Source organism: Dendrobium catenatum, unplaced genomic scaffold (genome assembly GCF_001605985.2).
Source record: "Dendrobium catenatum unplaced genomic scaffold, ASM160598v2 fragScaff_scaffold_1339, whole genome shotgun sequence".
In the NCBI taxonomy this organism is placed as follows: domain Eukaryota; kingdom Viridiplantae; phylum Streptophyta; class Magnoliopsida; order Asparagales; family Orchidaceae; genus Dendrobium; species Dendrobium catenatum.
In genome coordinates, this window is record NW_021319801.1 from 41,331 (window position 1) to 54,858 (window position 13,528).

General features: G+C 40.3%; 1 protein-coding gene across 1 annotated transcript; it reads left to right on the forward strand.

Moving 5' to 3' along the window:
- Positions 1-3,603: 3,603 nt before the first annotated feature.
- LOC110098340 (F-box protein At1g67340) lies at positions 3,604-4,967 on the forward strand. The gene is made up of 2 exons (XM_020825156.2): positions 3,604-3,887; positions 3,966-4,967. The coding sequence occupies exons 1-2, from the start codon at positions 3,679-3,681 to the stop codon at positions 4,816-4,818; spliced, it is 1,062 nt and encodes a 353-aa protein (XP_020680815.1). The 5' UTR covers positions 3,604-3,678; the 3' UTR covers positions 4,819-4,967.
- The last annotated feature ends 8,561 nt before the right edge of the window (positions 4,968-13,528 follow it).

Below are 13,528 nucleotides of genomic sequence, written 5' to 3' on the forward strand. Positions count from 1 at the left end.
TAACTGTAGAAGGTCACCATATATTTTTTTCACCCTTACAAGCTCGATAAAAATTTAGTGATGAATGTGATCTTAATCACATTACCTTGAAGAGTCTCATTAGAAATAATATAAAATTTAAATTCATCAATGCAAAATACATTAATTAAATATTGTATCCAAAATTTTTACTAATTTATTTAGTGATGGAATCTTCAAAACTATCATTTCTATTTTAGTAAAATAATTATTGTAATTAGAGTAAATTATAGTAGTTTTTTGCAAGCATATTTTCTTGTGTGTTAGAAACTCTACTCTATCACTTTATTACTTGATTCAGCACGTATACTTGAGTATATTAAGTATATTTTGTTATTATTTATATCAAAGAAAATATAAGCATTATTTAGGGTGATAGAGCCATAAATTTTTATACAATTCAAATGATCACTTCATAGCCACCATCTACTATGACAAGCAAATTTGAAGATCTCATTTTGAAAAATATTTTGGAATTTTTCTTCTAATTTAAACACTAAAATAAAGTATACATTACAAAGCTACTAACCAAAAATTTTTATACAATTCAAATGTTCACTTCATAGCCACCATCTACTATGACAAGCAAATTTCAAGATCTCATTTTGAAAAATATTTTGGAATTTTTCTTCTAATTTAAACACTAAAATAAACTATACATTACAAAGCTACTAATAACTTTCAAAGCACTACAAATAAACTCATCAATAAAATCACTTTTTATTTTATCAAAATGTATCTGCACTATAATATATAATACATGGCTACAAATATAAGCTCTAAAACTAAATAATAAATTATCCATGATTATACAAAAATCAACAAAATAAATACATAATAACTCCGATCATATCATAAACTGCTAATCAATAGACTCCTTCCCTTTCCTAGTTCCTAAAAATTAGAAGCAAAACCACAATGAGCTTAATTATCTGGGCATACCACAGAAACCAATCTAAATTTTTATGTTCCTTTATTAAACAATTTTTAGAGTATATAAAATTAGTTAAATATAGTATATTAAATCATCATACCAAGAAAGGTATAAAGAGCAATGCAGTCATCCAATGATTAAAATACTAATACTAAGTAGTTAACTAAACAGAAAATCATATCATAAAATGGTTCATGTCACAAAATAGTTCATATCACATTTTCTGATCTCAAATAGATTCTCAGAGTATTTTAGTCCATTATGACTCCCTTTTATACTTATAGCACAAGAACATGCCTATAGGCAACATAATATAGCTCATAGCAACAATAATTTGACTTTTTAGCCACCAAAATATGCATATAGGGACCAAAATATTCTCAAATGCAAATATAATCTCAAAGAATTCTAGCTCCTTATATCGCCCAGCAGTCATCTTCTAATCACATAATCACATATTTATCGTACAGTAACAGTTTAACCAAAATTGAACACATTCGATAATTAAATAATTTTATATAATGGTTTGTAACAAGAATACCTACTTAGTATAATTTCACAGTTTCAATACAAAATAAAATTATGAAGGATTGTATAAAACTCATTTCAATACTTTAATTGTGCTACGACATTATTTTTCAATATAAAAAAAATTCTATTAAATTTTAAAAAATTCGATATACAATTTCTAAAGAATCCTGAAAAATATTTATAATCTCAGTTTTTATAGAACATAAAAAGTTACATGGTAAAAGTTTTACTAATACAAAGTTATCGACATTTTTCGACAAAAGAAATAAAAATTTAATAAAAGAATATTAGAAAACTTCATATTTTTAAAAATGAGATAGGTATAATGTGACGTATCTCAATCTGGACAACTTTTTCATTTGGACCAATGGCTAAAACCAGCTCAAAATTCTGATTTTTCTCACCCAAACTCTCTCTTTCTCTCTTCTTCTTGACGACTACAATCAAACAAAATTAATTTAATAGTGGATTTCTATATTTTTAATATTAAAATTTGGATTAGTGTCGCGACATAATATAACACTATTGATGACACTCCCTTAGAACTTTCCAATGCCGCCGCACATCAGAGCGTTGAAATACCTAAGACTTCAACGATGATTCATCAAATCATAGTGCTAGAGTGCAAAGAACATAGTGTTGAATTGATGAAACATACAGTGTCGAGGTGCTATAGAGGAAATTTCACATTTAAAAAGTATCCTTTAAAATAATGAAATCTAATATAGAATACATGCAACCCTTTCTCATGCACACAAATCTTGCTCAAATATATGCTAGAAAATTTAAATGCAGAAATTTAATAGGTCACAGAGATCTCATAATTCAGGTCATATAATACATCGCTTATAAGGTACACCCTTGCATTAACACAATATTTTAAATGATTCAGGTCATAATTATTCAATAAGTTTTATGCTGATTGTTGACAATCTAACGCAACCCTCCATTTTCTTTCAGCCAGGGCTCAAGACCTAGCAATGGCAATGAATTATATGAGAAAATAATTTAATGCTCACTCGTTGATTGTGTCTATTGAGACTAACTAATGTTAAGCTTAGAAAAGGTTTTGCCTTAAGGATGGCTAATGGCAAACTCATTGAAAGGAAGTTGAAGAAAATTTGATGTTCTAAAATAAAATTAAAATTTTCACTTACCATCCATTCTTCATCTAATAAAATAATATTGTCATTATAAGATCATTTCCTATCTAACAAATACTAAAGCTAAGATAAGTTTCTCTAACTAGGATGAATTAAGAAAGATTATATCTAGGACTTAGAAATTGAATTTGATATGATTGAGGTGTACTAGGCTATTACTAGAGTTATCTAGAGTTTTAAGTAAAAAAGGTAAAATTTTAAGTTATGAATTTGAGCAAGATTATTTAGAACTCATCTTGAAATAATACTTGAACATCATTGGGATGAAATATTTATGCCAATAAATCATTTTGATTCGAAATGAACTTTAAAATATGTTTCTCGAAGAAATTAAAAATCCATGGTATTTCTTCTTTTATTCTGATGTTAAATTTTCATTATATATACCACACACGTTTTGATATTTTTATTTATAATTTACAAAATGAGATATTAAAAGATATTTGCCATCCAAACTGTGCAAGAATAAAAATAAAAGAAGCAGAAACAGACATGGGATCTAAGGTTTCCTTTGGAATTTTCCTTTGGAAAATTTTCTTGCTGTTTTTTTAAAATTAATGCCCTTTAGAAGACTTAATTATCTTTTATTCCAACCAATCGCCGAAGCAGCCCATTAATACTCACATTTTCCGAATTTGAACGCAAAATTCACCATTACCGTTACAGTTGCCGGCCTAAGCGTACCCCACCATCGCCATGTGGCAAAATACCTTATTATGCTTAACTTAATTAATAACTACTTTTAGTAATTTTCTTTAGAAAAACGGAATTTAGCAACACTACCAGTCCCAGAGCGTTAAATATAAGACGGTTTCCGTTCAAAAACGCAAACAGAGAAAACTGTCAACGTGTTTTGACTAAACGCCTAACTAAACAAATCCTTGAGGACAAAAATGTCATTGCAATGCCGCCTGCCCATTGTGCTCCGGTGCCCCCCATTTCGTCTTCCTACCTTTGTCGGATCAACTATTTAAGAGGGGAGGGTCATCTCACTGGACCGTAGGAGGCATCGCTAATTTAGAAGATCGATCTATGCACACACGAAGCGGACTCAAGCTCTCGAAGTCGCCGCTGGCGAGACATGATGGCCAAACCGCCGGAGCTAGCCGGAAGCGTGTTTGTGCTTCAGTGAAAGCAGTCGATTTCTTTGACGGTCTTCCGGACGATCTCGTTCTCCTCATCTTGTCCAAACTTTCGTCCACTGCCTCTTCTCCCTCCGATCTCATCAACCTTCTCCTCACGTAAGCTTTTAGCTCTGTTTTTTAAAAGCTCCAATCTTTAACCCATATTCTAAACAAGATTTGAACATGATTTGTCAGATGCAGGAGATTCAATGGATTAGGAACGCATCCGATGGTTTTGTCTATAATTTCAGCAAAAGGGCTTTCTGTGAGAGCCACCACTTGGTCTGAATCGGCACACCAATTTTTAAAGAGATGCGCCGACGCCGGGAGCCTGGAAGCCTGTTACACGCTTGGGATGATCCGCTTCTACTGCTTAGAAAACCGGGGAAGTGGTGCGGCGATGATGGCAAAAGCGGCCTTGGGTTCCCACTCCGCAGCGCTTTACTCGCTCGCCGTCATCCAGTTTAACGGCAGCGGCGGATCTAAAAACGAGAAAGATCTCCGTGCCGGCGTCGCGCTTTGCGCACGGGCGGCGTATTTTGGCCATATCGACGCGCTAAGAGAGCTCGGCCACTGTCTTCAAGACGGCTACGGCGTTAAACAAAACATTGGCGAAGGGCGTAGATTTCTGCTTCTGGCCAACGCACGGGAACTTACTTCGGTTTTTTCGAATCAAAAGGCGGGGTCTTTGGCCGTTGCGGCGAGTTCTTTGCTTAGTGATTTTGGGTGTACCGTGCCGGCGGTGCAAGAACATGATGTGAATAGGTTTATGGTGGAGTGGTTTGAGGGGAAAGGAGAGGGAAGGGATAGGGAAGGATTGAGGATGTGTTCGCATGGTGCGTGCGGGAGGCCGGAGACGAGGAGGCATGAGTTTCGGCGATGTTCTGTTTGCGGTGTTGTGAATTATTGTTCGAGAGCGTGTCAAGCGATGCACTGGAAAGTTGCGCATAAGTTGGATTGTGCGCCGATGGAGAGATGGCTAGATGGTGGTGAGGGGATTCCGGCGGCGGGGGAAGGTGGTGGGGATGTGAATTTTGAGGGTCAGTGAAAGAGTTGGTGGAGTTTTCCGGCTCTGTTTTTTTTTTTTTTTAATTTAGATCATTTTTATTTCATTTTGATGTTTTTGGAGAGATTTAGTTTAATCATCTGATGTACAGTCTCTAGATCGTATCTTTAAAATATTTTAGGCTTCGAGCATATCGCGAAAGTTTCATTTTTTATAATTTTATTAGTTTTTTTTTTTTTGATGAATTTTATTTTGATTTGTTTTGAATATAAATTAGATGTTTAAATGAATTAAATATCAAATAAATATGATTAAGTTAGAGGATATGAATTTTGTTTAACAGTACGATGGAAGGAGAATAGAGTTCGCAAACTGTTCGGCAATTTTAATTAAGTTTTGTCTGAAATTTATGTACTTTTTCTTTATTTTATGCGAAATTTCATTACAATTTTTAAAGCTTGAATAGAAATTCTTAAAATCAGGCAATATTGAAAATGAAAAAAAAAATATTTAAAACAATTTCGAAATTGATTTTAAATAATGAAAGTAAGCCGAAATTTATCAGAATTGATACGTCATTACAAATTTATCTTGATCGGGCACGAATCTCGAGGCAAAAAGCTAGTTGGAAACTTCGAAAATTAATTCCGGGAGCACCCGAACTCCGATTTCTGCGAGCTTATAGTCAAACTGAGCGTCTCGGAAGTAAGAACCCAACGACACCAAATTCAACCTAATCCGAGCCCAAATGGGTCCAAATCAAGGACTTGAAGCTCTGTTGGAAGGTTCAAACCGTCATTTGAGTTCCCAAACGGTCTCCAATTTTAACGAGCTTATACTCGAATCGAGCGGCTCGACGAGAAGAATACAACGAGCCCAAGATCGCCGAATTCCGACATCACTAAGGCCTCCAAATGTCCAACGAACGGTACACAATCGAAGGGTTCAATATCAGCCGTCCATTCAAATCACTCCCTATTCGCCCATGATCTCAAACCTATTTATAAGTTATGCCACTCCAGAAAAACTATAAATAGAGCCCTCATTCTACACAAAGGGGACTCAAGTGAAGAGAGAAGAAGAAGAAGGAAAGAAGATGAAAAAGGGGAAAGGGAGAATCCTCTCCTCCTCGACCACCGCCGGAGTTTGCCCTGCCGCCCGAACACACCGGGATTCTGAGTGATATTCGGGAGAACACAGGAATTCTGCCCAACTTTCACGTGATGCTGAAATTCTTCCCAATTTGCAAAAAAGTTCCGTCCTGACGCCGAAACTCCGCCCAAGTGAAGCCGGAGTTCTCCTCTGCCACCAACAGACGTTGGACTTCTACCCGACGTCGAAACTTTACTCTTCGCCAAGTTTCTACCCGACGCCAGACTTCTACCGGTTATCGGACTTCGCTCGACATCTACGTGAAGATGGATTTTTTTCCTTATTGGACTTCTACCTGACGTTGTCCTTCTTATCTTCGTCGTTAGACTACAATCTTTCTGACCTTTATCGCCCGCCGACTACGGTCCACCTGACTTACGTCGCCCGCCGACTACAGTCCTTTCGACCTCCATCGCCAGTCGACTATGGTCCTCCTGACTTACGTCGCCCACCGACTACAAGCCTTCCGACCTCCGTTGCCAGCCGATTACGGTCCTTCCGACCAAACGAACATGTCAATAGTGATTCTTTGTATTCATATCATGTAATGTTCTCTATAAAATGTACATCAAGCTAAGGCCTTCTCCCAAGGAAGGGCCTCATTTGTAATCGACTACAATACTAGTGGATTCATTCAAACTAGGCTAGGCCCCGTGGTTTTCCCCTTTTCAGGGGTTTTTCACGTAAAAGTCTTGGTGTCTCATAAATGCTAGACCCTCTCTCTTATCTGATTGCATGCCGAATTTTCGTACAACGTTAAGACGATAAACTTTATATTTCTCTACCGCTGCGTATACTCTTGGACACAATAGTTTGGCCCCGTCTGTGGGAACATGGTTCCCGACTGGGGGGGCAACTTTTGCTCCAATCTCAAAAGATCGCTCTTATCAAATTCCTGACATCAGTCATTGTTGCATCAGATGTGGGCTGGGGGCAACTTTGACCCCAATTCTGGTCAAAAAGGTCCTCTGATGCTTTCTATATCAAGATGATATTTCAAGAAAATTCCAGCGATAGCAAGGATACTTCCAATCAATTACAAGTTTTATATAGTCCCTTGCTGGATCTCTACTCCTTGGGCAAGGTCTTGATCTAGACCTCAAAAAGATAGTAACGGTCTAAAGATAGACCCTTTTTTATCTTTTATTCGGGATAAACGCGGCGTTCGCCCCCTCCCAATCAAGGCAAAATCAATCCCAAAGGGATTCGATTCGACATCTTCCATACTGGTTAATGTCATCGAGCAGGGCTCCGACATTTAACCTCGGATAGGTCTCACATCCTTGGTGGATTCTCCTAACCTCTTCCACACAGGTTAATGTCGTCGAGCAAAGGCTCCGACATACAACCTCGGATAGGTCTTACATTCTTGGAGGATTCTCTCGACCTCTTTCACACAGGTTAACGTTGTCGAGCAAAGGCTCCGACATACAATCTCGGAAAGGTCTTTCATCCTTGGTGGATTCTCTCGACTTCTTCCACACAGGTTAACGTCGTCGAGCAAAGGCTCCGACATACAACCTCGGAAAGGTCTTACATCCTTGGTGGATTCTCCCGACCTCTTCCACACAGGTTAACGTCATCGAGCAAGGCTCTAACTTACAACCTCGGATAGGTCTAACATCCTTGGTGGATTCTCCCAACCTCTTCCACATAGGTTAACGTCATCGAGTAGGGCTCTGACATACAATCTCGGAAAGGTCTCATATTCTTGGTGGATTCTCCAGACCTCTTCCACACAGGTTAACGTCATCGAGCAAGGCTCTTACATATAACCTCGGATAGGTCTAACGTCATTGGTGGATTCTCCTGACCTCTTCCACACAAGTTAACTTCATCGAGTAGGGCTCTTACATACAACCTCAAAAATGTCTCATATTCTTGGTGGATTATCTCGACCTCTTCCAAACATGTTAACGTCGTTGAGAAAAAGCTCCGACATACAACCTCGGATAGGTCTCACATCTTTGGTGAATCCAATATATGTTAAAAACATTAAGCAAAGGCTCTAACATACAACCTCGGATAGGTCTTACATCCTTGGTTAATGTCGTCATAATGCCGTCAAAGGACTTCCATCAGACTTCTCCACAAAGTTAAATTTCTACCCGATGTTGAATCTCTTTCTATTACTGAACTTTTACCTTGCAAGACTTTCATCGGAATTCTACCTGACGTCGAACTTCTGCAAGCCGTCAGTCTACTACCTGTCGATGGGCTATTATCAGTCTTCTACCCAACACAGTACTTCTACCCAACGTCGGAATTCTCCCTGTCATCGAGCTTCTACTCGTCAACGAACTTCTACTCGTCGTCGGAATTTTGCCCGTCGATGGACTTTCGGCGGTCTTCTGCTCGACGCCGTACTTCTAGACAACGTTGGACTTCTGTTTTTCGTCGTACTTCTACTCATCGTCAGAATTCTAACCGTCGATGGAATTTCGTCCGTCTTCTGCCCAACACTGTACTTATACCCAAAGTCGTACTTCTACCGGACGTCGAACTTCTACCCGTCGTCGGACTTCTATCCGTTGATGAACTTTCGTTGGTCTTCTGGCCGACGCCATACTTCTACCTGTCGTCGGACTTTTGCCCGTCGATGTTCTTTCGTCGGTCTTCTGCCTGACGCCGTACTTCTACCCGACGTCATACTTCTCCCTCTCATCGAACTTCTGCTCATTAGCGGACTTCTACCCGTCGTTGGACTTCTGCCTGTTTATGGACTTTCGTCGGTCTTCTACCCGACACAGTACTTCTACCTGATGTCGGACTTCTCCCTATCATCGCGCTTCTGCTCGTCAGCGGACTTCTACTCGTCATCAGAATTTTTCCCGTCAATGGACTTTCGTCGGTCTTCTGCCCGACGCTGTACTTCTACCCGACGTCAGACTTCTCCCTGTAATCGAACTTCTGCTCTTTAGCAGACTTTTACTCATCGTCGGATTTTTGTTAGTCGATGGACTTTCGTCGACCCTCTACCCGACATCGTACTTCTACCCGACGCTGTACTTCTATCGGATGTCGAACTTCTACATGTCATCTGACTTCTACCCGTCGATGGATATTCGTCGGTCTTCTGCCCGACGCCGTACTTCTACCGGACGTCAGACTTCTACCCGTCGTCAGACTTCTGTCCGTCGATAGACTTTCGTCGGTCTTCTGCCCAACGTCGTACTTCTACCGGACGTCGAAATTTTACTCGTCGTCGGAAATCTATCCGTAAATGGACTTTCATCGATCTTCTGCCTGACGCCGTATTTCTACCCGACCCCGAATTTCTGCAGTTCCACAGTCTTTTCAACCTTCCTCCTTACAACGGTCTCTCCGTCCTCCATCTCCAACCAACTGACATTAGAACTTCGTAGTATCTCTCAAAGAAAAGAGATAGGCGGAAGAAATCCTCGAACTTCAGCAAGAGAGAAAGGGTATTAAGTTGATTATGGGAAATTTCTCACTCGCAAATAGCGGAAGCCTCAACCGTCAGAAAGTCAGGGGAAAGAACAAGAAAAATTCCCTAACTCCTGCACGAGAGGAGGGGTACTAATTCGAGCAGGAAAAATTTCCCAATTGCAAATAGCGGAAGCCTCAACCGTTAGAAAGCCGTGGGGGAGGAGAAGAAAAATCCCGTAACTCCTGCACAAGAGGAGGGGCACTAATTCGAGCAAGGGAAATTTCCCACGCAAAAATAGCGGAAGCCTCAACCGTCAGAAAGCCGGGTGAAAGAAGAAGAAAAATCCCCTAACTTCTACATGAGAGGAGGGGCGCTAATTCAAGCAGGGAAAATTTCCCACTCGTAAATAGCGGAGGCCTCAACTGTTAGAAAGTCGGGGGGAGGAGAAGAAAAATTCCGTAACTCCTGCATAAGAGGAGGGGCGCTAATTTGAGCAAGGGAAATTTTCCACTAGAAAATGGCGGAAGCATCAACTGTTAGAGAGCCAGAGGGAGAAGAAAGAGAAGGTGTAAGTTTTCTAAAGGCCTTGGGGGCCTATTTATAGGTTTTGGAGTGAATGAGGGGGAGTTGCTATGATTTTCGAAATTCCTAATTTTTCTAAATTTTTTCTAAATTTTTCGTAATTTTTTGGGATTTTTTCAGAATTGTTTGGGCTTAAAAAAAGCAAAAATGCTATTTTTTAGCGTATATGGGGCCCACATAAGGAAGTGGGCCGAACTGACTCCCAAAACGGTGTGGACAGCGCACTAATCCGCGGGCAAACCGCGTAGATCGTGCGCGACACGCGGAGGAAGGAATAAAAGAAGAAAAAAAGGAAGAGAAATCTTAGATCTCTCTAACCACCAAGCTCCTCATCGACCACCGTCTGCCACCAACTGTCGTTGGAAATTTGTTCAGCCACCAATTGTCGTTGGACTTACGTCCGGCCACCGATTATGGACAAATTTTTGCTCGGCCACCAATTGATGTTGGATTTATGCCTGACCACCAACGGTTAAGTTTTTGGATTAGAACATTTTGATAGAAACATGTTAAGTTTTTTTTTTTTTTTTTGGGGGGTGTGTTTTTTTTTTTTTTGTTTGGGGGGGGGGGGGGGGGGGGGGGGGGACAATTAGGGTATTCGAACATGACCCCATGGGAGGAAAAGCTTCGCTCAGCTAGTGATCTAAGTATAACTTGAAAGTTATTATATTTGTTTTTTCTGACACCGTTTAATGTATAGATATTCAAAAAGTAAATCTTATAGAATTTAATCCCATCTTGATTAAATCTTACAGAGCGGTATTTCTCATTTTTGCAAAGCAATACCTAGCAAATACCAAGCAAATACCGAGCAATACCAAGAAAATCGCGAACATAGCATTCCCAGGTTCCGCTCCGAGTCAAGTCGTCGGGCCGCGCGGTAAAGAGTAAGAGCACGTGGCGACATGTTATTGGCGGCCGAACGTAGCTCTACGTCCGGTCAGAGGACGTAATAATTGTTCGGTGACGGAATAAAGCATTTGAGGCTTAATTTTTAGCTGCCCTTTCTTTTTCGTTCCTTTGAGTTGCCTATATACATAAGTTATGCTCTGAAGATTGCGAACCGCGAGGCTTGATGAATTCCATGGGCGGATCCACCACATGCTTAGGGTGGGCAAATGCCCCCTCAAAGTTTTTTTTTTTATATATTTAGAGGAAAAATGTTGGATATTTTGGGCATTTTGCCCCACCTCAAAAAATTTTTTTGCCCTACTTATATCAATATTAAGCATCTTTTCCCATCCCGCCAAAAAAATTTTTTTTGCCCACCCTAAAAAAAGAAGCTGGACCCGCCCCTGATTGAATTCTGTGCTTCAGGAGTGAATTTTCTCAGATAAGCGAGATAATAAAAGTTTAAGTTATTACGTAAGATTATTTTATATTGAGTTTTATTTGAAGTTGTAGCCTAATATTTTTTGTTAGAACAATTATACAGGGTAGTTTAGGTAGTTGCTGATTTCAGTTAAAGATTTTTTTTAGATTTGTAATTTTAAATTTGTTAAGTACATCATTTTGGGTGAAATTCAAATTTTGGAATTTTTTTAGGATTATTTTTACTCATTATTGTGAATTCGCTATCAATTTGAGATCTTTATTTTCTTGAGCATTTTAGAACATCTCTAAGCTCTCCCAACTCTCTCCATTCTCATAGGTCAATCTCACTTGTAAGATCTTGTATCTTCCATAGATTAATTTGGATCTGAGTCATGAAATTGCTCAAAATTGCATGAATTTACTATGGATTATATTGCATTAGGAAATTTGAATTTGCTTAGAGTTATTTAATTATATAAGTGCTATGATTTAGGTACATTTTTATTGCCAAACTTTTATAGAGGAAAGAAGGATAATGATTAGGTAAAAATGGAGCATTTTTTTTTTCATGGATTCTCTTTTTCTTATGTAGTTTTCTTTATATTCAAAACAATTAATATGAGTTTTTTTTAAGGCTTTTAAAACCGGACCGGACTGGCCGATTCAACCAGTTGAAACTCAAACCGGCCAGCCGGCCGGTTACAGTTCAAAAGAGAACCTGTCTCACTGAAAACTGGGATAAACCCGCTCGAACCTGCGGTCCGACAGACGAACCTTCAAACTGCCGAACCGGTTCCGGTTTCTATTAACCGGCCGATTTGGATACCTCATTGATTAGCTAGATCCGACGGCGGATATTTGAGGAGGGAAAACTTATACGATGGAGAGGAAAAAAAAACTCTCATTCGCATCGGACGCCCGCTCTCAACTCTTCGGCTTCGAGCAACAAAGGAAAAAAAAATTCTCATTTGAAGCTCTCAATTCTCCGTCTCCATTCTTCTCGTTTGCGAAGCAAGAAGCCAAACCCATCTCCTCCAACAGGCGTACTCGTTCGGGAAACCACAAGCCAACCGCCGAACGTCCTTGTTTGTTTTAGAATCTGAAGTCTTTAATATGTATAGATTTCTTGTATGTATGCTTTTTTAAGCATTTAGGTGTTTCTGTTTTCTCTAGTTTGGAATGTGAGGTGAAAGGTCTATTTTATGTAATGTAACTTTTTTGTATATCCGAGCCTTCTATGAGTGCTATCCGAGTATTCTTCTTCACTGTTTTGTAAACAAAAAAATGTTAATTCATGAAATATTAATTCTTGTATGTAGGGCTGTCAATATTGGACTCGAACCGAAAACCCGACCTGATCCCGACCAAAAAATTGCGAGTTCATTTCGGGTCCTGAAAATCGACCCGTTTGAAAAATTGGGCCGTGTTCGGGTTGACCCGAGAACCTGGAATGACCCAAAATGCACACAAACTATCTGCCCGGAATGACCCTGCCCCGCTTGCCCCGGCTACCGCGCTTGCCCAATTGCCTCGAGCCCGCCTGCCCCGACTGCCCCGAATGCCCGATCGCTTCGCGTCCCAACACCAGGTCATGTCACAGTCGTTGCTAGGGCCTAGGGGTGTCATGCATCGCTTCACGTCCCGAGGCGAGGCGGCCAGTGCCGCGTTTCCCGGCCACGTCGGCCGTTTCGCCCAGCGTCTAGAGGAGGTGAGGCTAACGCCGGCTGCGCCGCCTTGCCGGGTGTTCCGTGCCTCGTCTCGAGGCTAGCTTCGTTGCTGGTCACTTTAATTTTGCGTCACGCTCATCCCGCGTCCCTCGCTGGCCGCTTCCTCCAGCTTCCGCTGCCACCACCATCGGCCCACTTCCGTGTCCACGGGTCGGGTCGGGTTGACTCTAACTTGAAGCGAGTCGGGTTCGGGTCCATAAAATCGACCCGTTTGAAAAACGAGTCGGGTCGTCCCAAACCCGAATAGTGTCAGATCAGTTTCGGGTTCGTCCCAGACCCGACCCGTAACCCGAAATTGACACCCTTACTTGTATGTAAGCTTTTGGTGATGAGGAATCCTTCACCCATTTCATTTGATATTGATTCTTGATACGTCATCACAAAATTAGCCTGATTAGGCATGAATCTCGAGGCAAAAACTAGTTGGAGACTTAAAAAATTAAATCCGGGAGCATCCGAACTCCGATTTCAACGAGCTTACAGTCAAACTGAGCGTCTCAGAAATACGAACCCAACAACACCAAGATCGACCCAATCCGAGCCCAAATAAGTCCGAATCAAGAGTTCAAAGCACTGTCGGAAGGTT